Source organism: Bos taurus, chromosome 1, assembly GCF_002263795.3.
Source record: "Bos taurus isolate L1 Dominette 01449 registration number 42190680 breed Hereford chromosome 1, ARS-UCD2.0, whole genome shotgun sequence".
Lineage (NCBI taxonomy): Eukaryota > Metazoa > Chordata > Mammalia > Artiodactyla > Bovidae > Bos > Bos taurus.
In genome coordinates, this window is record NC_037328.1 from 145299546 (window position 1) to 145325300 (window position 25755).

General features: G+C 55.5%; 1 protein-coding gene across 11 annotated transcripts; it reads right to left on the reverse strand.

Moving 5' to 3' along the window:
* Positions 1–149: 149 nt before the first annotated feature.
* SLC19A1 (solute carrier family 19 member 1) lies at positions 150–25755 on the reverse strand. Of its 11 annotated transcripts, none has more exons than XM_024992331.2 (9): positions 25713–25755; positions 23230–23289; positions 22552–22665; positions 21006–21223; positions 16281–17049; positions 16020–16212; positions 14840–15020; positions 13208–13349; positions 150–981 (listed from the first exon to the last, which is right to left on the reverse strand). In XM_024992331.2, exons 4-9 carry the CDS (start codon positions 21216–21218, stop codon positions 761–763), a joined length of 1719 nt encoding a protein of 572 aa, XP_024848099.1. In that variant the 5' UTR covers positions 21219–21223; positions 22552–22665; positions 23230–23289; positions 25713–25755; the 3' UTR covers positions 150–760. The 11 variants fall into 11 exon arrangements, with proteins under 11 accessions (XP_024848099.1, XP_024848101.1, XP_024848092.1 ...); XM_024992333.2 differs by having other exon boundaries at positions 21006–21195; positions 23172–23289; XM_024992324.2 differs by having other exon boundaries at positions 23172–23289.

Below are 25755 nucleotides of genomic sequence, written 5' to 3' on the forward strand. Positions count from 1 at the left end.
AGCAGCTCCCAGGAGGGGGACAGCATCAACCCAGCTCTGAGCAAAGGAAGGAGAGGGTCTGGGGTGAAGTCTGGAACTGAGGCCCTTCCACTGGACAGAACCACCCCTCCAGTGCCCTGCTTCTCCCCCAGAAATAAGCTGGACAAGGATTTGCACTTATGTCCATTTTTTAAAAAAGGTACAGAGCATCATTGAAAACAAAATCACCAGGACAACTGCAAATGTCCCAGTTTAGCCACGGCCCAGAAACATGGCCCCTACAGCCCAGAATATCCCGTGGGGGCTGGGTCCCCTAGACTGGCATCTGGGACCACTTTGCTGACTCCCTGGGACAAGTGGGACCTGCCTCCCAAGGAGGAGAAAGCAGGGAGGCTGGGTGGGCACCTGGACCCCACCAGTGGCCCAGAGTAGGCAGGGACAGCAAAGCAGCCCCCAGTGGCCAGGATGCCCTGCAGGCTGGGGGTCACAGCCAGGGCATGAGGCAGGGCTGAGGGGTGCCATGCTCTGGGTGCCATAAAGCAAGTCAAGGACCCCTCGTGGAGGCCACTGGCCCACGGACCGTGGGTCCCAAGGACAGACCACCAGGGCCTCAGTCACAGCTGCCACAGGGTGACAATGTGGACATGATGCCGGAGACCTGGCTGCTGACACAGAGAAGACAGGGAGCTCTGAGGTTCAGGTCTGGCTTGCTGCCTGCAGTGTCAGGAATTTGACTGCCCACCAGGCGGGACAGCCAGTCAGCTGAGGTCAGGCCTTGGCCTCAGACTGTGGGCTCAGCTCCCCCACAGCAAACACACCATCCTCCAGGGCTGGGAGCTGGGCTCCGTCCTGCGTGGCCTTCTCTTGCATGGGACTCATCAGCTCTTGGGCCGCCGGCAGGGGCTGGTGGCGGCTCTGTTGGAAGTGGCGCAGGCCCACCAGCACGGCAGCAAGGAAGTAGGCGGCGAAGAGCACCAGGAAGTACACGAAGTAGACAAGGAACTGGAACAGAGAGGTGCAGGTGAGGTCAGGGGAGCAGTGGGGGAGGGGGAGGGGCACCCATGGAACAGAGTGGTGCAGGTGAGGTCAGGGGAGCAGTGGGGGAGGGGGAGGGGCACCCATGGAACAGAGAGGTGCAGGTGAGGTCAGGGGAGCAGTGGGGGAGGGGAAGGGGCACCCATGGAACAGAGAGGTGCAGGTGAGGTCAGGGGAGCAGTGGGGGAGGGGGAGGGGCACCCAGGGAACAGGGACAGGGAACAGAGGGGGCAGGTGAGGTCAGGGGAGCACCTGGGGGAGGGGCACCCAGGGAACAGAGAGGTGCAGGTGAGGTCAGGGGAGCAGTGGGGGAGGGGGAGGGGCACGCAGGGAACAGAGAGGTGCAGGTGAGGTCAGGGGAGCAGTGGGGGAGGGGGAGGGGCACCCAGGGAACAGAGAGGTGCAGGTGAGGTCAGGGGAGCAGTGGGGGAGGGGGAGGGGCACGCAGGGAACAGAGGTGCAGGTGAGGTCAGGGGAGCAGTGGGGGAGGGGGAGGGGCACGCAGGGAACAGGGACAGGGAACAGAGGGGGCAGGTGAGGTCAGGGGAGCACCTGGGGGAGGGGGAGGGGCACCCAGGGAACAGAGGGGGCAGGTGAAGTCGGGGAGCATCTAGGGGAGGAGGAGGGGCACCCGGGGAACAGGGACAGGGAACAGAGGGGGCAGGTGAGGTCGGGGGAGCACCTGGGGGAGGGGGCACCCAGGGAACAGGGACAGGGAACAGAGAGGCGCAGGTGAGGTCAGGGAAGCACTGAGGGAGGGGGAGGGGCACCCAGGGAACAGGGACAGGGGATAGAGGGGGCAGGTGAAGTCAGGGGAGCACCTGGAGGAGGGGGCACCCAGGGAACAGGGACAGGGAACAGAGGGGGCAAGTGAGGTCGGGGGAGCACCTGGAGGAGGGGGCACCCAGGGAACAGGGACAGGGAACAGAGGGGGCAGGTGAGGTCGGGGGAGCACCCGGGGGAGGGGGAGGGGCACCCGGGGAACAGGGACAGGGAACAGAGGGGGCAGGTGAGGTTAGGGGAGCACCTGGGGGAGGGGGAGGGGCATGCAGGGAACAGGGACAGGGAACAGAGGGGGCAGGTGAGGTCGGGGGAGCACCTAGGGGAGGGGGAGGGGCACACAGGCACCACAGACAGGGGAACAGAGAGGCACAGGGAGGTCACAGGAATGCCTGGGGAGAGGGGGCAGGGCACCCAGGCCTCCACAGGCCAGCCAAGCAGGGGCACACCAGGAGTTCTGAGCCTCTGCATCCTGCCTGAGGCATTCTGATCACTGGGTGTGACAGCAAATGTGAGCTTGGCTCTGGGGCCAAGTCTTCATACCTCTGTGGGTGGAGCCTGATGGAGGGGAACAGACCATCCGGTTGCCCAGCGCAGCCCCCACAGCCCTGGGGCCTGGGCAGCCCCGAACCCGGTGACCTGTGAAGCTGCCCAGCAGTGATGCACAGGGACCTGGGCCCAGCACAGGGGACCCTCCCACCTGAATCTCAGATCACCAGGGGCAGGGGTCCAGGGTGTCTCCCTCATCTGTGGGCCAGCTGCCCGGAGCTCCACTCCCCCAGGGGGGCTCCCTAAGACCCCCTTCGGCACCAGCACACTCAGCCCTCCTAGGAAAGCTCATTTTCAGAAACAAAACCAGGAAGTGAACCATCAGAGACTTCACTCCCAGGAACCTGGGGCTGGCATGTCCTGCCGGTTTCTCTCTGAGTGTGAGTGAAGCCCTGGACACTGCACAGAGAGCACTCAGAAGGTGACTGAAAGCTGGACGTGCAGACCAGCCTCGACCTTGGAATCCGAGGAGCAACACGGCAATGTGTTCCCTGGGTTTTTTCTTCTTTCTGCTGCCTGTATTCTTAAAGGAACCAAAAGAAGCCAGCAAACCAGAAATCCCAAAACACATGGGGAAAAAACCAACACTAACAAAAGCTGCTCCAAACTAAGGATCAGGAGAGGGACCACCGGCCCAGCAGGACGGGACACTGAAGAATGGGAACCACTCTACTCCACCCCACCCTCATGACCCAGGCTGTGACGCCCCCCGTCTGGTCAGGGCCCGGTGGGGAGCTGGAATGTTCCCCCCCCACAGAGACCACACGGAAAGCCTGGGCTGTCGCTCTTAGCAGGCGGTGCCCCCCACTCACTGAAGAGTCAGGACTTTCAACCCACCCAGCAGTGGCAAGAATGCTCTGCCCCCACCAGGATCACTGGAGGCCACAGGGTAACGAGGCACCCAGGCCCTCCCAACCACGTGGCCACGTGGGGAGCTGGCACTCCCATCCTTGCCCCCACCCACCCCTCAGTGTGAGGAGGGCTGAGTGGGGAGTCTGGACACCCACCCCACCTGGCTGTAAAAAGGTACAAGCTCCTAGTCTTCTGCAAGGGTGGTGTCAGGAAAAGCCAACTAAAACAAAGGATTAAATAAGATCCAGAGGGACTTCCCTGGTGGTCCAGTAGTTAAGAATCCACCATGCCATGCAGGGGACGCAGGTTCAATTCCAGGTCAGGGCACTAAGATCCCACATGCCTCAGAGTAACTAAGTCCAAGTACTGCAACTAAGACCCAAAGCAGCCAAATAAATAAGTATTTTAAAAAAAATAAGATCTAGACTCTCATAACATAATGGCCAAAATGTACAGGTTTCACTTAAAAAAGTCACTCAGCAAACTTAGAAAAAGTTCTCTAAATGAATGAAATGCAACCAACAGACACGGATACCAAGATGACAAGAGATGATAAAGCTTTGCAGAAAAGAAATGGAAGAGATAAAGAAGAAAAGTTACAGTAAAAGAAGAAAGTAACCAATATAAAAACTTAACACATGGTCTTGACAACAGAATGGAGGGAACAGGGAAAAGAATCCGTGCACTGGGAGAGGCAACAATAGAAATGAGCCAATCGAAACAACACAACAGACAGGGAAACGAGCAGAGCCGCATTCTCTAGGGGACAAAACACCATTATGGGAGTAAAACAAGAAGAAAGAAAAAGGATGGAACTGAAAAAGCACTGGAGGGAATAATGGCCGTGAAAATGTCTCAACTCTGGCAAGGGAGGTAAACCTACAGATTTAAGAAGCTTCGTGTGTATCACGTCCAGTTGCTCAGTCATGCCCAACTCTTTGCGACCCCACAGACTGCAGCCCACAAGGCTCCTCTGTCCATGGAATTTTCCAGGCAAGAATACTTGAGTTGCCATTTCCCCCTGCAGGGCATCTTGCCAACCCAGGGACTGCACTTGCATCTCCCGTCTCCTGCACTGGCAGGCAGATGCTCTACCACCGAGCCACCCTGGAAGCCCCTTACGAGTGTGAGGGAACCCCAAACAAAACACCCACCCCAAATCAGACCAACACAGATCATAATCAAAGTTTTGAAAGCTAAAGACAAAGAAAAAGGGAAAATCTTGAAAGCAGCCAGAAAAAAATGACATTGTAGGGGAAAAATAATTAGAACGACAGTGGATTTTTCACCAGAAACCAAGAAGGTCACAAGGAAATGATATTTTTTCACACGCTGAACAAAAAAACTGTTAACCCAGAAACCTATTCCACTGAAAACATCCTTCAGAAATGAAAAGTAAATCAAGATACTCTCAGGTCAAGAAAAACGGAGAACGATTTGTCACCAGCAGACCTGCCCTGAAAGAATGCCTGAAGAAGGTTCTCTAAACAGAAGGTAAATGATCAGAAACCTGTGACATCAAGAAGGAGAAACAACAGTGATCAAAATTATGGATAAATAGACTTTTCTTCTCTCCAGTTTCCTAAATGTTTGATAGCTGAAGTAAAACTTATAACCCCATCTTAGGCAGCTCTAATGATATATAGGGGAAATAAATAAGGCACTTGTACTATAGACAGTGGAGAGAAAAGTGACTTAAAGGAGGTGAGATTTCAATACTTACTACAACTGGCCATTTAATACACAAAGCAACTATCAAAAAAGTTATCACAAGAGATACACTCAAATTATACAACAGATAACCCAAAATGAAGTTCTGAAGAATCTGTAAATAACATATGACAAGGCAGGGGAAAAGGAAACAGAAACAAAAGGCAGCGAATAAAAGGAAAATAAAAATGAAACGACAGATGGAAGTTCTAAGACAGCACAATTACACTAAATATAAATGGTCTAAATAAATCAATCAAAGAAAGAGACTGGCAGAGTGAGTTAAAAAAACATGACACCCATATGCTATCTACAAGAAACTCAAGTATAACAATATAGTAAGGTTAAAAATAAGTAAAAATATTAAATAAGTTATTATTTTAAAATATTAAAATATTTAAACTAAAATATTTAAAAATATTTTAAAAATAAGTTAAAAATAAGTAAAAATATAGTAAGGTTAAAAAGGTCAGTTTTCATTCCAATCCCAAAGAAAGGCAATGCCAAAGAATGCTCAAACTACTGCACAATTGCACTCATCTCACACGCTAGTAAAGTAATGCTCAAAATTCTCCAAGCCAGGCTTTAGCAATACGTGAACCGTGAACTTCCTGATGTTCAAGCTGGTTTTAGAAAAGGCAGAGGAACCAGAGATCAAATTGCCAACATCTGCTGGATCATGGAAAAAGCAAGAGAGTTCCAGAAAAACATCTATTTCTGCTTTATTGACTATGCCAAGGCCTTTGACTGTGTGGATCACAATAAACTGTGGAAAATTCTGAAAGAGATGGGAATACCAGACCACCTGATCTGCCTCTTGAGAAATTTGTATGCAGGTCAGGAAGCAACAGTTAGAACTGGACATGGAACAACAGACTGGTTCCAAATAGGAAAAGGAGTACATCAAGGCTGTATATTGTCACCCTGTTTATTTAACTTATATGCAGAGTACATCATGAGAAATGCTGGACTGGAAGAAACACAAACTGGAATCAAGATTGCCGGGAGAAATATCAATAACCTCAGATATGCAGATGACACCACCCTTATGGCAGAAAGTGAAGAGGAACTCAAAAGCCTCTTAATGAAAGTGAAAGAGGAGAGTGAAAAAGTTGGCTTAAAGCTCAACATTCAGAAAACGAAGATCATGGCATCCGGTCCCATCACTTCATGGCAAATAGATGGCGAAACAGTGGAAACAGTGTCAGACTTTATTTTTCTGGGCTCCAAAATCACTGCAGATGGTGACTGCAGCCATGAAATTAAAAGACACTTACTCCTTGGAAGGAAAGTTATGACCAACCTAGATAGCATATTCAAAAGCAGAGACATTACTTTGCCAACAAAGGTTCGTCTAGTCAAGGCTATGGTTTTTCCTGTGGTCATGTATGGATGTGAGAGTTGGACTGTGAAGAAGGCTGAGCGCCGAAGAATTGATGCTTTTGAACTGTGGTATTGGAGAAGACTCTTGAGAGTCCCTTGCACTGCAAGGAGATCCAACCAGTCCATTCTGAAGGAGATCAGCCCTGGGATTTCTTTGGAAGGACTGATGCTAAAGCTAAAACTCCAGTACTTTGGTCACCTCATGCGAAGAGTTGACTCATTGGAAAAGACTCTGATGCTGGGAGGGAGTGGGGGCAAGAGGAGACGGGGACAACAGAGGATGAGATGGCTGGATGGCATCACTGACTCAATGGACGTGAGTCTGAGTGAACTCTGGGAGTTGGTGATGGACAGGGAGGCCTGGTGTGCTGCGATTCATGGGGTCGCAAAGAGTTGGACACGACTGAGCAACTGATCTGATCTGATCTGAAGGTTAAAAATAAAAAGACAGAGGCTTCCCTGGTGGCTCAGTGGTAAAAAAAAAAGAAAAAAAAAAATCCACCTGCCAATGGGGGAGACATAGGTTCAATCCCTGATCTGGGATGATCCCATATGCCACAGAGCAACTAAACCTGTGTGCCGTAACAGATGAGCCTGTGCTCTGGAGCCTAGGAATTGCGACTACGGAGCCCATGTGATGCAACTACTGAAGCCCACGTGCTCTAGAGCCTGTGCTCAGCAACAAGAGAAGCCACTGCAATGAGAAGTCCATGTACCGCAACTAGAGAAAGCTTGCACAGCAATGAAGACCCAGCACAGCCAATAAATAAATTAAAGTTGGGGGGAAAAAAGCTAAAGGAAAGCAGAATGGCTATGTGAATATCATGTAAAGTAGACTTCGGAGAAAAGAAAATGACCACAGGCAGAGAAGGACATTATATAATGTTAAAAGACTCAGTCTACCAAGACACACCGTGCCTGTGTATACAAAAATAGCTGTAAAAATGTGAAGCAAAAACATGATAGAATTGAAAGAAAAAATAGACAAATTCACAATTATAAATGAAAACTTCAACATTCCTTTCTCAACAACAGGCCAGACAGAAAATCCATAAGGATACAGAAAAAAAAAACAATACCACCATCAGAAATAGGATGTAATTGGTATTTATAGAATACTCCACCCCCAAACAGCAGAATTCGCATTCTTTTCAAGTGTCCATGCAGCATATAACAAGATAAGACCACGTTCTGGGCCATAAAACAAACCTTGACATAATGCAGATTGTGTTCTCTGATTACAAAAGAATAGAATCAAAAATATAAAGCAATAACAGAAAGATAGGAAAACAATCAAAACACTTGGAAACTAAACATTTTGAGATAATCATAGGTCAAAGAGAAAGTATGAAAAGAGACAAAAATACATAGAAATGAAAGAAAATGAAGATACAACATATCAAAATCTGTAGGATGTAGCTAAAGCAGGCTCAGAGGGAAATGTATATCAATAAATGCAAATATTAGAAAAGAAGTCTCAAATCATTAATCTAAGCTTCCATCTCAAGAACCTAGAAAAAGATGAGCAAAATAAATCCAAAGGAAGTAAAACAAAGGAAACAGTTAAAACAAAAGTTCTAGCCAGCGCAATAAGACAAGAAAGTAAATTAAAAACATGTAAGAAAAGACCTCCCAGAACAAATAAGTGACCTCAACAAGATCACACAAGATTAACACACACAAGTCAATGTGTTTCTTATACAGGCAGACCTCAGAGATATTGCTCAGTTCCAGACCACCCCAATAAATATTGCAATAAAGCAACTCACACAAATTTTTTGGTTTCCCAGTACACATAAAAATTATGTTTACACTATACTATAGTCTATTAAGTGTTTAATAGCATTATGTCTAAAAAGAAAATGTACATACCTTAATAAAAATATTTTATTGCTAAAAAATGCTAACTGCCATCTAACAATGCAGGGTTGCCACAAATCTTCAACCTGTAAAAATGTCAGTATCTTCAAAGCATGGTATAGTGAAGTACAATAAAATGAGGTCTGCATGACTTCCCTGGTGGCTCAGACAGTAAAAGCGACTGTCTACAATGTGGGAGACCTGAGTTCAATCCCTGGGTCGGGAAAATCCCCTGGTGAAGGAAATGGCAACCCACTCCAGTACTCTTGCCTGGAAAAACCCATGGACAGATGAAGGAGCCTAGCAGGCTACAGTCCATGGGGTCTCCAAGAGTCGGACACAACTGAGTGACTTCACCTTCTTTTTTTTCTTTCTTGAACTAGCAATGAACACGACACTGTTATAGACTGAACTGTCTCCCTTCAAAATTCATTGTTGAAGCCCTAACCCCCAGTATGACTGTATGTGGAGGTAAGACCTTTCAGGAGTGATTAAGGTTAAATGAGGTTATGAGGGTAGAACTCTGATCCAGTATGACTGCTGTCCTTACAAGAGACAGAGTTACCAGGAGTGCACACAGAAGAAAGACCAAGTGAGGAGAGGGGCCTTGGGAGGAACCAAGCCTGCAAACACTTTGATCTCACACTTCCAGCCTCCAGATTGTTAGAGAATAGATTGCTGTTGCACAAACTGCCCAGTCTGTGATATTTTGTTATGGCAGTCCTTGCAGATTAATGCAGACACCAAAACTAAAAATATCACATAACAATTGCTCACAAAACACTGAAACACCTAGGAATAAACCTAAGAAAACATGCACAGCACCACAGTGCTTGCATGCATGTCAAAAACTACAAAATGCTGAAAGAAATCAAAGAAGATCCAAGTAAACGGAGAGACATACCATGTTCACAGGTTGAAGACTCAAGAGACTAAAAGATATCTATTCTCCCAACACTGATAAACAAGCTTAATGCAATTCCTAGCAAAATCACAACAAAAGTTTTTGTAGATACAGACAAGATTACTCGAAAATGTAGAGAGAAAGGCAAAGAAACTCTAATAGCTAAAACAATTCTGAAAAAATTTTCAAAGTTGGAGGAATCAGGGTGCCCACTTTTAAAACTTACCACATAGCTACACAAGCAGGACAGTGTGGTGGTGGAGGAAGGGTGGGCACCCAGCCCAACAGAACAGAGAACCCAGAAGCAAGTTCACACAAGTGGTGAAAAAGCAATTCAGTCTTTCAACAAACGGTGCTGGAGCAACTAGACATCCACAGACAAAAGGAATGGAACAACATTAATGTCACACCTTACACAAAAGTTAACTCAAAACAGGTCACAGACTTAGGTATCGAACTACAAAACTTTAATAAGAAGCTGGGGCAAATCTTTGGGACCCAGAACCAGGCAGAGCTACTATGTGCTCTGTGCTAAGTCACTACAGTCCTGTCTGACTCTGTGACCCTATTGAAGAAGGAATTCATAGGGCCTGGACTCCATCTTAGGCCTGTTCATGCTGATCATGCTTGGCCACCTTCCCAATGGACTCTGAACTCTGTGGTTAGTGCCTATGAAAACAACACCAGAAGGATAAGACCCCCTCCAGACAGGGGAGCCTTGAAGATCGTATCTAGGTTACTCATCACCTAAGAGAAGACATACACTAATCACCCCTTCCTCCAGACAGGCCATAAATTTTTGTGTATCTATCAGAGTGTAACCTTGGGTTTATTGATTATTGGCTAATTGTTTGACTGAGCACATGAGCATGTGAATGATGGGGTTATTGGGATTGTATTTCCCTTGGTTTATGTAAGTCTCAAGGAATTTGGGGTGGTGGGTTCAGACACGTACACATGGGGTATAAAAGATTTTCACAAATGCTGGTCGGGGTCCTTGGCTAAGAGGAGACTCTGCCTTGGGCCCGCCGGTGTAATAAACTGCACTCCACTATCTGCATTGTCCTTCTGAGTGAGTTTGTTTCCCGGAAAGCGTGGCTACAACACCATGGACCCTCAGTCCATGGGGTTCTCCAGGCAAGAATACTGGAGTGGATTGCCATTTGCTTCTCCAGGGGATCTTTCCGACCCAGGATTCGAACCCACATCTCTTATGTCTCCCGCATTGGCAGGTGGGTTCTTTACCACTAGTGCCACCTGGGAAGCCCAGAATTATTTTATGTAACACCAAAACTAAATCCACAAAAGGACAAAGGAATGAATCAGACCTCATCAAAATTAAAAACTTTTACTCTGCAAATAGACCTATTAAGAAGACAAGATGGTCTGCTATGGACTGGGAGATGCCTGCAAAGCACATGTCCGACAAAGGACTGGTATCTAGAATAACAGACATGCTCAAACTCAAGATTAAAAAGACAAAGGCCCCGACCAGGAAATGGGCAGAAAGACACTCTTCACCCAGGAGCATGCAGCTGCACGGAAGAAGAGAAGCGTCACGGCCATCAGGGGACGAGTGTGTGCATGCTCAGTGGTGTCGGACTGTTGGCGAACCCGTGGTCTGTAGCCGCCCTCCTCAGTCCAAGGAATTTTCCAGGCAAGAATACTGGAGTAGGTAGCCATTCCCTTCTCCAGTGGATCTTCCTGATCCAGGGATCGAAGCCAGGTCTCCTGCATTACAGGCAGATTCTTTACTGTCTGAGCCATCAGGGAAGCCCATCATAGCCATCAGGGAAATGCAAATTAAAAACCACAGGGATCAGCTCTCCACACCATTCAGAATGGCTAAACAAATGGTGGCCCTATCAAAGGCTGGTGAGAATGTGGAGAAACCGGCCTCCTCAGGCATGGCTGGTGAGAATTAAAAAATGGTGCAGAACAGTCTGGCAGCCACCCCAGGACTCAATGACTGCACTTCAGGGCATTTATCCAGAAAAACGGAAATCCAGGGTCACACAGAAAGCTATACACCAATGTTTAGAGCAGCCCCCAACTGGACCAAGCTGGGGCTCCTGGCAGTAAGCAGGTAAGAGCCTGGGTCCAGTCACCAGGGAACCCACACAGCACAGGACCCAACGGGAGTAGCTATGTGTCTCTAGGAGCTGGAATAAGTGGTTAAAAGTCAATCCTGACTCATAGGGTTCCACCTAAAGGCACTCTCAAGATGACAACACTACAGAAATGGGGGCAAAACCAGGGCTGCTGGGGTTAGGGAGGAGGCGGAGTGGGGCCCGGCGTGGCTGCAGGGGATGGGCAGGCACGCTCCCATCTCAACTGTGGGGTCCACATCCCCCTAGTGCCTGCACCCCAGAACTGTAGGATGTGGCCAATGGGGAGGCTGGGTATGAGTCTCTGCATTACCTGTTACCCCGTGAGTGTGTGGTGACCCAGAAATACCGTTTAACTCAAAAGCCAGCCCCCCAGGCCAGCTCCCCACATGCTCTGGGCTGGTTCTCACCACCAGCTCCGTTCCCCACCCCCACTCTCACTACCCATGACGTAGGGATGGGCCCCTAGTGCACTACATGCGGAAGCAGTGAGAGGAGCAGGGATGACTCTCCTGCCGGATGAATTTCCTGCCGGAAATTACCAGGATCCGTAATTTCTAATTACAAGCAAGCCTGTAGAGCTCCCTTTTAACCAGGAAATTAAAGCAGCTGAACAAAAATCGATATGATGTCAGCTTGACCTGGCAAGGCCATAAAGTGCCACGTGGTGGGGCTGGGCTGAAGTCCAGCCCTGCCCCAGCCTGGAGCCCCTGAGAAGCCCCACCGCCCAGAGCCGGGATGACCGGCGCTCCAGGGAGGGGGAACACCTCTGGGTGTGGAGGCCCCTCCCAGGCCAGGTGGACGGTTACCAGCAAGGCCCACAGTCAAGCCAGGAAGCAATGGTGCTCCCTGCAGAGGCTGCTGCTCCAGAGGGGAGGCCTCACCAGTGGGTCCCAGTGAAGGAGGGCCCAACCCACCACCTCCGGACAGAGGTCTGGTGCCTCTGGACTGCCCCTCCCGCCCAGCCGTAGGCAGTCACACACGCCCCATGGGCCTGAGTCCAACTCAGCCACCCTGCTCAGCCACAGTCCCCAGTGTTCAGCCTGGGGGACCCTCCTGGGGAGGCAGGGCCGAGACCTGCCTGCTCGGGTGGACACAAACAGCCACAGGCCCTGATGTCCTTTCCGAACCCCAGCCAAAAATCCCTCTTCTGAACATGAGGGTCTCTTGTGCTTGGAACTTTCTCCCTGGTCAGCTCTGGCAAGGGAGTCACCAGGGCAAGGCTGACCCGGCACCCTTGGACAGAGGGCTGGACTTCATGGAGCCGCCACACCCCAGGGAGGCCCAGTTCCCAGCAGGTGGAGGCTGCACCAAGGAGCCCAGTGACAACCCTCCACAGGCCCATTCTCTGGCTAGTTCCAGCTCACTCAGAGGTCCTGCCCTGGCTGAGGCACCGGGAGTCCAGCCTGAGTGTGTCCCAGGTCTCACGTTCTTCTCAGGAGACAGAGGACTGGATAGAGGGAGGGGTCGGGAAAGGGGCTGACAGGCACCAAGGTCAATAAACCCTGGAGCTCCGCTCTCATCTGCCCCCACAGAGAGCTGTCCCAGGAGCAGGACCCATTGCAGGAAGGCCTGTCGGAGGGCACAGGAAATGCTCAGGACCATGCCTCCAGCCTTCCCGGGACCTCAGCCAGTGTAGGGGATACCCAGGGCCCCGAGAGCTCCTGCAGAAGTGACCGGTACCCAGGCTGGCCTCGGAGACCCCAGAGGTCTCACTGGACTTGACTGCACATGCCCGCTGCACTGCCCAATGTGGGCAGCATTCGCAGCCCCAACCTGAGCCCTGCAAGAGAGCTGCACAGGTTGGCACCAGGCAGCCAGATTGTGGCCCTCGGCCTCCCTGCCCTCTGAGCCTTCCCTCCCTGTTCCCACTCAGTCCAGAGAGTCTGGCTAGACATGCCCCTGCCTGCAGCGTGTCTATGGTCTGGGTCCCGGGAGGGGTGGCACTGCTGGCCGGGCGGGCACCAGGAGGCCTGGCCAGGACTTCTCCTCCAACCCACCCTGAGGCTTCCCTCCGCCAGGAAGTGAGCCCGAAAGCGGAGCTTACCTGAGAGTGGACCGGGAGGCCCAGGCCCCGCTTGTCGGAGACGATGAGGGTGATGACGGTCTTGAGAACAGTGGCGAGGAACGTGTTGATGCCGAAGACCAGGGCACGGAGCTCTTGAGAAAGAGAAGCCGCGATCTGAAAACTTCACAGGGAAGCGGGCCGAGGTCAGATGGCCGGGGTGAGACGCGCCCAGAGATGCAGAAGACGCAGCTAGGTGGCAGTGCCCTCAGGCAGCCAGAACAGCCGCAGGTCCACCGAGGCTGCAGGGCTTGCAGGGAGACCATGAGGCCCACGCAGCGCCTGGGCTGCCCACCGCCCTGGGCCTGTGCTCTGAGCTGTACATCCTCCCTTCATGACCCATAAAAGGAGTGCAGAGCCAGGCGCAGAAGGAAGCCCTAGGAGACAAAGCCTCCTGGAAACCCTGGGACAAAATAAGTTGTCATCATTACAGGGCTCTCAGAAAACCGTCCCCCTGAAAGCAGGGTGTTAACACAACCACAGGCACAGACGGGCACGAGGAAAATTCCGGATTTAAAGTGCTTTGCTGTTAAATGAGTCAGTAAATTAGAAAAAGACCCATAAAACAAATAAAGAAGCAAGAGGAATTAATATGCTCAGTGCTTCCAGCGCTCTGCACAGAAATTACCATTTGAACACACTTTCAATTAAAAGCCCCAAAGTGCCTTAAAAGAAACTAGACAGGAAACGTTCTCAAGTTCCGAAGAATGAGTGAACAAAAATAGCCAAGAAGCCTTACATAGAATGACAAAGGCTGGGGAGCTTCTGCTGGGGGTGCGGGAGGGTTGGGACGACAAGACGTACATGAAGTGCCAGGGTGGGCAGGCGCACAGTAACTCAAGCGATAGATTAACTCCTGGCAAACAGGAGCCCAGCCAGGTCCCACGGGTACAGGCAGAACAAGACGCCACCTGTGCAACTGGGGGAGATGCTGCTGCCAGAGCTCCACGAGTGGGATTAAAGCCAACGGTAACATGGTTACACACTCTGTGAAAGGCCCCACCACCACACCCACATGTGGGCTGCAGACGACCGGGGAATAGGAGATCCCAGCGGGAAACTCATGGGTGTGAACTGGCCAGGACAGCAGGAGGGGCCGCTGGCCCACGAGCCACCCTCCGCCCGCCATGCAGGCTGTGCGCCTGCCTAGCTGTGTCCGCAGCATCTCTTAAACCCTTTCCTTTCGTGAACTCTGACCTGGCTGGCCCACTTCCAGAACCACCTGAGGCCATTATCAGAACTTCAGAAGAAAAATGTAGGTGAGAGGGTGAGGCTTCTGAGCTACTCGTCTCAGGGAGATACTGGAGACGGTGGCCTTGTCACCAGGAAGACCAAAAACAATGCCCTCTGGACACAGAGCCTCAGACTTATGAGGTGGGGGAGCGATGACCCCGGCAGCCTGACACCCACATGTCAGCCACGGGGCCTGAGGGGGGGCCTGTCTCATATTTGACCCTTTCTGCATCGTATTTGATCTTTCTGCTACAAACACCCATGGCTTTTACAATTGACACACGAGACACGAGGTGTCCTGAGAGAAGTGAGGGGAAGACACCATGGGCCCTGGCGCCCTCTCCACAATGCTGGCGGCGGCAGGAGAGGTGGGGCGCTTACGGGCTGAGAGCAGGTCAGGATGGGAGGATGCAGCGTCCCGCTCGTGTGGGAGGCCAGGCCCGGGGCCACGTCCATAAGGCAGTTGGGGAAGGCAGCCATGGCCACAGGGGCAGGAGGGCGGCGGAGCATAAACCGTGCCAGCAGGGCCAGGGTGTGGTCTGGGCGCCTGGGCAGCACTGGCCTAGGAAAGGAAAGGACCAAGTCTGATCCAGGCTTCCTCCCACAGACCAGGGCAAGCACGGGTCTGACGCGCAGGGGGACTATGAGGCGGTGCAGGGGAGCCAGGCCACCATGCCGTGGGCAGGGGGGCGGGTGGCAGAGGGGCAGGAGTCTGAGGACACCATCCAAGTTCAACCCAAGGTGGGGGCACATGTTCTCACATGGGTGTGACCAGAGTGGACGGTCCACGTCAGGACGAGGTGTCCCTGGGGAGACGGGGCGCAGAGGGGAACTGGAGGCAAACTGCTGGGGACAATGACAGGCCACCTGCTGGGTATGGATGTTGAGTATGTGTTGTGTGTCACATGCGTGGTGTGAAAACGTGTGTCTGGGGTGAACACACGGTGGGAGAGGTCTGGTTCAGAGGGTGCACTGAGGGGTCAGGAGCCAGACCCAGCAGGACGTGGCCGGGGAAGGTTCTGGAAGCCACAGTGGGTCGGCAGGAAGCTCTTGGGACATCCCCGGGCAGTTGCAGGAGCGTCGCCAGGGGTGTGAGGAACCACGGGCATCAGGGAAGGTCTCCTTTGGGCAGAAGGCCAGCTGGGTCACCCAGTTGCTGCTGTGAGCCGCTCTGCCCAGAAGCGGGAGAGGGCGGGAGTGGCCTCAGAGTCACCCATGACAGGACCTCAGGGCCGGGAGGCAGGACTTCAGAGGTCCAGTCTGTGTGGACACCAGAGGCTCATGGGGGGCGCAGAGGGGACACCCACACAGGCCAGACTCCTCGCCCAGCCTTAGGGTCCTGGCAGCTTGGACAGGGCATGCTGTGGGCAAGGCGGCTCCTGGCTAAAGGCACTTGGGGCTCACGCTCCAACATGAGCAGTACATACCCTGCTGCTCCCCATGGAACCTTCTGGAAGGAGGCCTTCTGCTACATACCGTCCATGGCCCTCCAGCCACCCACCACTCCTCCCCCTGCCACTTCCAGTTTCTCAGGCCACCTGCCAGCCCCAGCCCGACTCACGTGGCGATGGGCACCAGGAACTGGTAGGAGCCGCGGAAGAGCACGAAGGCCGCGTAGCACAACCAAATGTCGTCAGTCTTGTACATGAGGAACACCAGCCCCGCCTGCAGCACCGTCACCACCGCGATGACCAGCCTGGCCCACAGCGCCCAGCGGATCTTCACGAAGCCCGCGGCGAAGGAGGTGAGGGCACCTGGGGAGACAAGTCGCGTCACGGCCATCCGGGTGGTCAGGGTCGCCGCCCCAGGGGGCGGGGCGTACCTAGCAGCGTGGAAGCAGCGTCCGCCGCGCCGTTGTAGACCCTGGTGGTGTCCGTGGTGGGGTGAACCACGTTCCACAGGATGTGCACGTAGTAGACGATCAGGTAGTAGCCGGCGGAGTTGAAGACCCACCAGAGAGACCAGAGGCGCAGCTGCGGCAGCCGCACCGCGCGGCCCAGCTCTCCCGGCATGCGCACGAACGTCGAGTCCCGCCAGGCGGCCGGCAGCCAGCCCGGCTTCGCGCCCGCGGCCTTCGCCTGGCCCGGGTTCATTTGGTCCAGCTCAGAGGGCGCGGCCCCGGCAGGTCCGGGGACTCCGCGGTTGAAGAAGAGGCTGCGCTTGGGGCGCTTCAGGAAGAGCGCCAGCACCAGGCTGAAGGTGAGGAAGGCCAGCGAGATGTAGTTGAGCGTGGAGAAGGCGACCCTGCCTACGGTGACCAGCAGCTGGCCCAGCACCGAGCTGGTGAAGACGCCCAGCAGCACTGAGGCCCGCGAGTAGCTGGCCATGCGCTGGTAGCGGGCAGGGGGCACCAGCGAGAAGATGTAGGAGGAGTAGGCAATGCGGGCAGCCATGGTGATGCTGAAGAAGAACTCCATGAACTGCATGTGCAGCACGGTCGAGCCAAACAGCAGCAGGAGCCACACAGACACGTAGCTCAGGCCTTGCAGCAGCAGCACCGGCTTGTAGCAGAGGTAGTCGGTCAGCAAGAAGATGGGCACCAGCACGGCCAGGTATGAGTAGGACAGCACCGGCGTGATCTCGTTGGTGACCTGTGGGACAGCACATGCATGACCCCCAGCCCCAGAGCACGGTCCTTGCTGTCACGTCTGCTGGGCTGGGCCTAGCACCTGCAAGCCCCACATGGACCCCATGCACCCCCAAGTCACCCCGTCTTCTGTGCCCCTTTATCACAGTGCCCCATCAGGACTACGTGACGAGTACTGTCCTTCAAACAGGTGCAGCACTTAGGGCTGTCCAGGGCATCCGAGGAAACAGAGAGACGCACAACCAGACCCCCAAACGTGTTCCACTCTGATCCCATCCCCAAGGGCGTGCTCCTCAGGAAGCAGTTTGGTATTGACACCTGCAGAGCGCTGGTAAGTGTGCTGAAAATAATCAGTAACTACATGCTAAGCCACGGTGATCCAGTCTTGTCTCTAATGAAATAACATGATAGGATTTCACCTTAAATCTAACAATATAGAAAACAGAGCTGTGACTAATCTACACTCTTGCCAGCAGCTGAGGAAGGCCTTCAGCGGGCTGGTCTCACTCGGTCCCAGGGCACAGGGGACGCTACAGCCACCCTTGCACCAGCCATGCAGGAGAGCAAAGCTGGGCCCTCACCCCCACCTGTCAGGCAGGACTAGGAGCTGCCTCCATGGGAGCCAGGACTCCCAGCTTCACCAAGGGAGCTGTCCATGGCCTTGGCCATTCAGCTCTCCACTCAGACAGGGCCGACCCAGCAGGACACTCCCTCCTGGGCACGCAGGGCAAGGCCACAGCCACAGACCCCCTTGGGATGCGAGCCAGATGTCTTCCCATTGCCCAGGAAGGGGCACCCTGGGCCTGCCCCCTAGGAAGAGGTCCCAGCTTTTGAGAGACCCAAGTCTTTGGCCCCGCCGCCCTTTCCTGGGGGATGCACACAGGAGGGAGCCTGTGCTCAGAGCCTTTCCCGAGGCCCAGCTGGATGTTTAGCAGGTGGTCTCCTACAGGAATCCAAATGACCCCACCTGACCCTCCCAGGGGCCTCATATGACCCCAAATGACCCTCCCAGGAGTTCCATCTGACCGCAACTGACCCTCCCAGGGCCTAGCCATGGCTCAGACCAGCCAGGGGCAACAACAGGTGAGCCTCTGGCCTTGTTGGGCTCTCAGAGGCTTTGGCCTCCCTTGGTTCCCACCCAGCTCAGGGCGCTAACCCTGACTGCGCCTGACCACCTGCTAACACCAAGGCCCACTTCACAGATGCACCAAGGGCCCAGAGCTGAGCCCAGGTCAGCATGCGGGGCCCAGCTGAGCCCACCGCTTCCTGGAGGCTCACCCATGGTTTTCTGCAGCCATCATGTCTGTCCACCCAGAACTTACAGCCTAACTGGCTAGGCCTCGGCACTGCTTCTCAGTCTATGCTCGGGACCCCAAGCTGGCCACACACTCACTGCCTCCAGGGCTCCCCATCCGCTGGAAGCCACCCAATACTGAGCACTAGAACTTTGGGACAGTCCAAGACAGTCTTGGTGCAAATCTGTTCTCAGGGGTGCTGAAAAACCAGTGCTGGTCCCAGAGCCATGGGGACTGGCTACAGGGTCAGAGCCTTGTTTATGGAAAATTCCGGGAACATCAAACAACCCCTATTAGTGGTCGAGCCCTCTTGGCAGGCAGCTTGCACAGCTGCGGGGCCTTGGGGTCAGAACCGCAGGAGGCCAGCCGTTCTTCCTTGTCCCCTCGCTGCTGCCCAGGCCCTGGATCCGCGTTCTCCAGCTGGGCAGGCACGCAGGCCAGGGGGCAGACCCATGTTGTATTTGGGAACTGCGGGGAGCACGGCACCCATGGAGTCCCTGTGGCAGGTGGCACGAGGGCCGCCTCATCCTGGCCCACCCAGTGTTGCTGGGCCATGTTCCCAGCACCTCGGTGTGGACAGGCTTAGATCCAGACTGACAGGCAGGACAAGGAAGCCATGCCCACACCAGGATCCGGGCAGCCAACAGGAGGCTTAGCCGGGGCGCCATGGCAGGCAGGACAAGGACAGGATGCCATGGGCTCTGAGGACCATGGGACAAGGGGTGCAGGGCAGGGCCAGGCCATAGGTGACCAGAATTCCAAGAGGAGTGGCGTCAACAGCCTACACCTGGCTGCACCCAGAGGGGTGCAGGAAGCAAGGGCAGGACAGGGGCTGTCACACCAGTGACAGGCAGGGTCAGCCACGGGCCAGCAAGGACTACTGTGTAAAATGTCCTGGGCCGGGGTCATCGTGGAGGTAGGGGGGGTGCTGCAGGACCCAACCCAGGCAGCTCAGGAGCAGAGGAGTCACAGGCTCCAAGGTGCAAAACAAACCTCATACCTGCCAGGAAGTGCTTCATGAACCAAAGGGCAGCCAGGGCGGGGGCGGGGGGTACCAGATGTGTGTGCAGGCAACACTCAGCACAAACCGGGAAGAATGGGGCTGAGTTCACAGTGAAACTGCGGCCCAGAGGACGTGGCAAGTGGGGAGGAAGCTGGTGGACAGGAGACACCGGGCCTCCCAGTGCCAGAAGCCCACCAGGCACAGGAAGGCAGACGCCCGCAGAGGGGGAAGCTGGCAAGGCCAGGCTTGGGGACAGCCAGGAACATGAGACGCTGCAGCAGAAATCAAGGAAATCCAAGCCCGGCAGCAAGCCCTTCGTCTATCAGATGGGCACAAACTCAACACCACTTTGTGGGTGCTGATGAAATGGAGTCAGGGCCCGGTCTTGCGCTGCAGAGGGTGGAAGCGACTGCAGCAGCGTTTCCCCTGGGGGATGGGATGAGCTGGAGACCTCAGAGACCCTTGGAGCAAGGCGGGGGAGGGGGTTCTTGGTGGTTTGAGTCCCTGGGTAGTATCAGCCTGTATCTATGTGGGAGAAGTGACTGTGGCCACAGACCCACCGGGCTGTCCCCAAACAGGCCTCTGCCGATCTCGGGTCACATCCAAGGCCTGGTGGGCAGCTTAATTTCTGGAACCTACTACTTAAGCGCTAACTTGTGACCTGAGAGGGCAGGCAAGTGGGAGTTTACTATAGCGATTTTCCTTGTAGTTATTTTAATGGAGCGTCCCACGGGGCTCACTCCTAAGTCATCTTGGCAGTGGACGACAGGCCCTTGCAGAACAGAGTGGCGTCCAGGGAACCAGCCAGTCAGTGAATGGGGGACATGCCATACCCAGTGCTGGAAGGAGGCAAGGCCCCCCACCCCAGACTCACCTGGGAAGTCACCCCTCTGGCCGTGGGGTTGGAGCCCTCACACACACATGGCTTTGAGCCCAGGCATGACGCCAGGGCACACGGGTGTGTCTGTTTCCCAAGAGGGCTACTTTGAGGGGGCAGGCTCGTATGCATGGCGATTCCATATGGCTTAATTCTGGGGTCACTGAGGGGTGGGGGCCAAGCCCTGGACCAGGGAGAGGCAGGAGCTCCCTGAAGAAATCAAGCGGGAAATCCCCGTGGGACCCAGTGGGGTCCAGCACCAGTGGCAGGGGGTGTGGAGGCCAAGGTCACCCTGCAGGGAACAGACCGGGTTAGGGTGAGGCTCTGGGGTGGCAGGTGGTCCTAAGGAAAGACGAGGAGGGGTGGTGAACAGACCCTGACCATGTGCTCCATCGACCAACGGACTCTGAGTCCTCTTGATTTATTTTATGGAGACGGAAACCAGCAGGGACATTGCCTGCTGCTGCTTTTACTCTGACGCAAGACTCCCATGGGGTATAAGCTTATTAGTCGGGTTCCAATGAGATCCTTTGTCCTTGTTGCTAAGCAAAAGGCAAATTCCTTCTGTAATTCCTCTCCGCAAACAGGCCTCTACTGGAAGCAAGGGCTCCACAGATGGGTGGGCAGGCAGATGAGGCCCCTGGGCTCTGCCCCAGAGGCCCACGGCGGGCACAACCCCTCCACCAGACCTGCCACCACCCCACAGGGACTGGTGGCTGCCAGCGCCTGCAGCCATGCAGCCCCCGTGCTCTGGCCCGTCCCACCCGCATGCGCGCCCAACGTGCCTGAGTCTGCGTGAAGTTCTTGTCGGGGCCCAGGAGGTAAGGCGTGATGAAGCTCTCCCCAGGCCGCATCTGGGCCATGAAGCCGTAGAAGCAGAGGAAGAACACCAGGCACCACCAGGACTGCTGCTCATGGCCGGGCTGGGGCTCTGCTGGCATCTGCTTCTCCACCTCTGGGACAGAGAGCGCCATGCTGCCAGGAAATGGACGGGACATCGCACCTGAAGGGGAAGCTAGAGTCAGGGTGGCTCAGCAGACAACTGCAGCCGCCTCCCCCAAAAACTCTGCGGTGACGGGCTCCCCACCACACAAGTCATTCAACCAGAACTCACATCACACAGAGGAAGGGGCCCCCAGCCCCAGCCCTATGCCCTCAACCTGGAGCTTGTGACCATCCAGACGCCAGGCCCACCCAAGCTAGGGTGTCACCACCTCTGAGGGCTCCAGGGCCTTAGATCCATAGAGTGGCAGGAACCACGTGGGGCCCATAAATGCTAAATAACCGAAAGTAAATGCAATTTAAGATACAGGTCCCCAGGGACCCCAGGGTCCAGTCACGCGCTCATAGTGCCGCCTACTGTGGGCCAGTGGGCAGGCAGGACCCCTGTGCCCTGCCCCAGAGGTCCAAGGCAGACACGACCCCTCTGCCGGACCTCCCACCGCAAGGTCTGATGACTGCTCTTGTGGCTGGAGTCTCAATGTCACATCACCAGGCATGTCCATGTGCCAGGCACAGCAGAGGAGCAGTCCTGAGACAGCCAAGAGGAAAGGGGTAGGAAGAGGCCCTGCTGGGCACACAGCCCCTCCGGGAGGCCAGGGACACATCCGGGGAACAGCACAGAGGTCCATGATGGGGGCAGCATAAGACCCCTCCCACCTCCCCGGGCAGGCCTGGGCCACGCTCAGCAAGGGAGCTATGGTCTGATGAGCAAGTTCTTCCTTCCTCTCTCGTTCATTTCCGTGAGGAAAACGGGGCAGGGGTGTCACAGCAGTAACCCCCTGGAGAAGCCGAGGTTGGTGGGTTTATTTGTGAGGCTACAAGGAAGGCAGCAGCGGCCCGGGGGGTTACTGGGTCCTAGGACCTGGTCCCAGCCTTCTCAAGAACTAAGTGAAACACCAGCCAAGAAGGGGGGCCAGAAACCCCTGGGAGATGTGGCTTCCCGGAGAGCACACAGGCCAAGTGGCTCCAGCAGAAAGACTCTGTTTAAGGCGGGCACACACGGCCCCCACTCCAGCCCCAGGACTCCCCTCAAGCCCACTCATGACTCCTGGGCCACTGCTGCCTGAGTGCCAGGAAAACGGAGACCCTCAGTCAGCTGAGCACCCAGCATGGGGTAAACAGCCAAGAACTTACAAAACACAGGGCCCCCAGGAGTGGGTTCCCACACTCTCTGTCCCTAGGGTCCCCAGGAGCAGGGTCCTACAGGCCACCATGCTCCCAGCCCCCACAGGCTCAAGAGTTCAGGAGTCCCCATGCTCCCTGTCCCCAGGGGCTCAGGGGTCCCTGTTCTGAAAGGTGTTGTCTCCAGAGTTGACAGAGATTCCCTACCTGGTGCCCCCGAATTCTGATTCCCAGGGCAGAAATCTCAGACTCCAGAGCACACCAGCTTCTTCATTTCTACTTCCTGGACTCCCACAGCTTCTGAAGCCTGAGGCGGTGCTTCTGAGAGTCCCAGGAGAGTGAGAGGCTGTCAGTAGGTCTGAGGCAGGAAGGACTCTGCTCCCTGACACGCCCCCCCTACCCCTTCCTCCCCCGCACTCCCAAACAACAGGAGCTGATGACAGCTCCACCCCCAGTATCTGAGGCCAGCACCACAACCCCCAGCGCTCAGACACCCCGGCGCCCAGCCCTAAGGGTCCCAAGAGTTCTCAGGGTCACAACAGAGTGGTGGACCACTGCCCTCCCCAGCAGCACAGATCTGCAAGAGTCCACACCCTGTGATGGCCAGGGAGCTGGTGAGGGGGTGGGGGGCAGGTCTGCAGACCCTCGGGCTTTACATGGGGGCTCTGGGAGTGTCCCACCAGCTGCTCCCCTCCAGGCCACCCCATCCCTGCAATCTGGGGAAGCTGAGCTCGCTGCTGGAGTCCCTCACCTTCCTCCCCCAGCCAGTGAGAGAAGCCTGGGTTCCTCAGCCCGTGGACCACAGGATGAGGAGGGCCCAGGCTCACCTGCGCCTCGTTCCTCTGGGCTGCAGCCTACTGGTTGGTGGGTCTCCTTCCCATTTACCTGCCTCTGCACCAACTTCTGCTCCAGACGACACAGGCACAACCTCAGGCCTGCTCCTCCCTGGGGTGGCAGAAAGAAAGCAGCCTTCTCATCTGGACTAGGGTGCTGGGGAGGTCAGGGAGGTCCACTGACCACTCCAGAAGGAGGGACCCAGGCTGCCTCTGTGTTTTTCTGTGCCCTGGTGTCAGGGACCCACTCTCCAAGGACGAGCCAAGACGCCCACCCCAGACAAAGGCAGCCGCCTGTCCTAAGAAACATCTACGGCCTGGTGGACAGCCCAGTGACCCTGGAGCCCAGCCCCGCCCACCCCCCACACCCCCATCCCGCCCCACGCCAGGGGAGCAGAAGCAACAGTGAAGACCTGGAAAGCTCAGAAGGTCCCGGACCCTGTGGGGTTCCCTTCAGAAATGGTCACTTTCATTTCTGCTTTATGTTTTCTCCTGAGTGTCACTTAAAGATCTGCCCCTCCCACCCACACGAGGCCCTCCTCCAACTTTGGGGGGGGTGGGGGTCACAGTCCTGGCCTGTCCTGCGCCAGCACCTCTTACACCCCATGTAAGAGGCCTTGCAGAGCTGTGGGAGGGGGCCTCGAGGCAGGCTGACCTGTCACTCATCACAGGCCTCACCGAAGACAGAGTGCTAGGCTCGAGGGGCTGGTGTCCTGGCCGCTGTGAGACCACCACCCGGGGCCATAAGCGATGGCACTGATTTGCACTGGAGTGGCCAGGAGGCCGGGCCCATTTTGGAACACGTGTCCCCCCATGCACCACCCCACGTACTTCCCAAAGATTCCAAAGCAGGCGGAGGGCAGCCAGCGCATGCGCCCACAGCTGGACTGCAGGGTCACAGGGAGGGCTTGTGCCCATCCAGGGAGCACAGGCGGCCACACCAGAGCATAGGACCCAGGGGTGCAGAAGAAAGAGTGGACGCATAGCTGGGCTCTCCCTGGGGGGCCGGGCGCTGCCTGTGTTCCTGGCGGCCTTGGGGGCCTCAAGGATTACCCACCCTGTTCATTTATTCGACTCACATGAGGGCACTGCCATGGCTAAGATTAAAGTCCTCTTCCAAACACTCAGGCCCAGGAAGGAGAGCCGGAGGGACCCGTCATATACTGACGGCCACATAAACAGGGCACCCTGGGCAAGCGAGGTGCCCGAGCTCAGGGCAAGGAGGCAGGTGGGCCGCTGAAGGAAGCACTGCCCGGCACCTTGGCAAGCCGCAGGCAAGATGAGGACCTTCAGGAGAAGGTCCTGACCATCATCCTGGAAGGCCCCTTCTGACGACCCGTGCTCCCATCTGCGCCCTCCAGTTCTGTGCTCCCAGCACCTGGGAAGGCTGGAGACCCAAGACCAAGACAAACCAAACACCATGGCTCTCATCTGGCGCTTCAGGAGAGCCACCACTGTCTCAGGCTGCCATGTGCTCACTGAACAGAGAAAAGCCTTGTGCCCTCCAGATCACATGACAGTTTGTATTCCAAAGAGTAAAAAGGAAAACCATCTGGGCATCCCTACTGTGGACATCAAACCCACAAGTTGAAAACCCCCTGGACACGCTGGTCATCTCTGCCTAGCACAGATAGCTGTAACTTGGGGTCATTAAACCCATCAATGCCCCCTCTGAAAGTAAGCATCCTGGCAGCGCCAGTTCTTGCAGTCCAGCAAAGGCCGCTGGGTGGGCTGCCCAGCCGAACCCCGCGGGCCTGGACACCTGGCTCCCAAACCCGCAAGGGGAGGCAGTTCTGCTGATTCGGTATGGGCTAGTGGGGAAGGGGGCCCAACAAGGAGCTCCAAGGACTATGGCACCTGCACGCTCTGGGTGGGCTGGAAGACAACTGCTTCCAGATTCCCGCTGGCCTTCTGAGACCTGCGGCCCGGACACCCGGGGGGCGAGGAATCCCATGAACACACGTGTGACGGTCACTCCCGAGGCTCTCTAGCACAGGTGGGGGGAAAGCGTGCCTTCCGGAGAGGTGCAGAGTGTCCCACGGCCCTGGACACTCTCCAGCACCCGGCTCCAACCGCGTCAGGAGCTGCTCCAAGGGGAAGATGTTCACACCTACAGACTCCAGACGCAGGAAACGACAAAGGCTTGGCTGGAGACCAGACACGCAGCCCGGCTCCCCCTCTTGCCCGGAGCCAGGCTCGGAGAATGCGCCGGGGTTGCCACGTGGGGCGAGGCGGCACGTGGGGCGAGGCGGCACGTGGGACGAGGCGGCACGTGGGACGAGGCGGCACATGGGACTCACTGCCCCCGCACTCATCTCCGGCGCCCCCGCGCCCAACCCCATCCCGGGACCAGGAGCCCCCAGCTCGTGTCCCCGCGCCCACCCCAGCACCCGCAGCTCCTGCACCTGGTGCTTTCCCCTGAGCCCCAAAGCCCGGCCTGCGCGCACTCCGGCATTGGGAGCGTGTGACCCGCGCGCGCTCCCTGCAGCCCGGCCCGCACCTTCACAACCTTCCCGGACCACGCAGCCCCAGTACCTGCTCGCTCGCGGCCTCCGGGCTAGGGGCGGAGGACCACAGT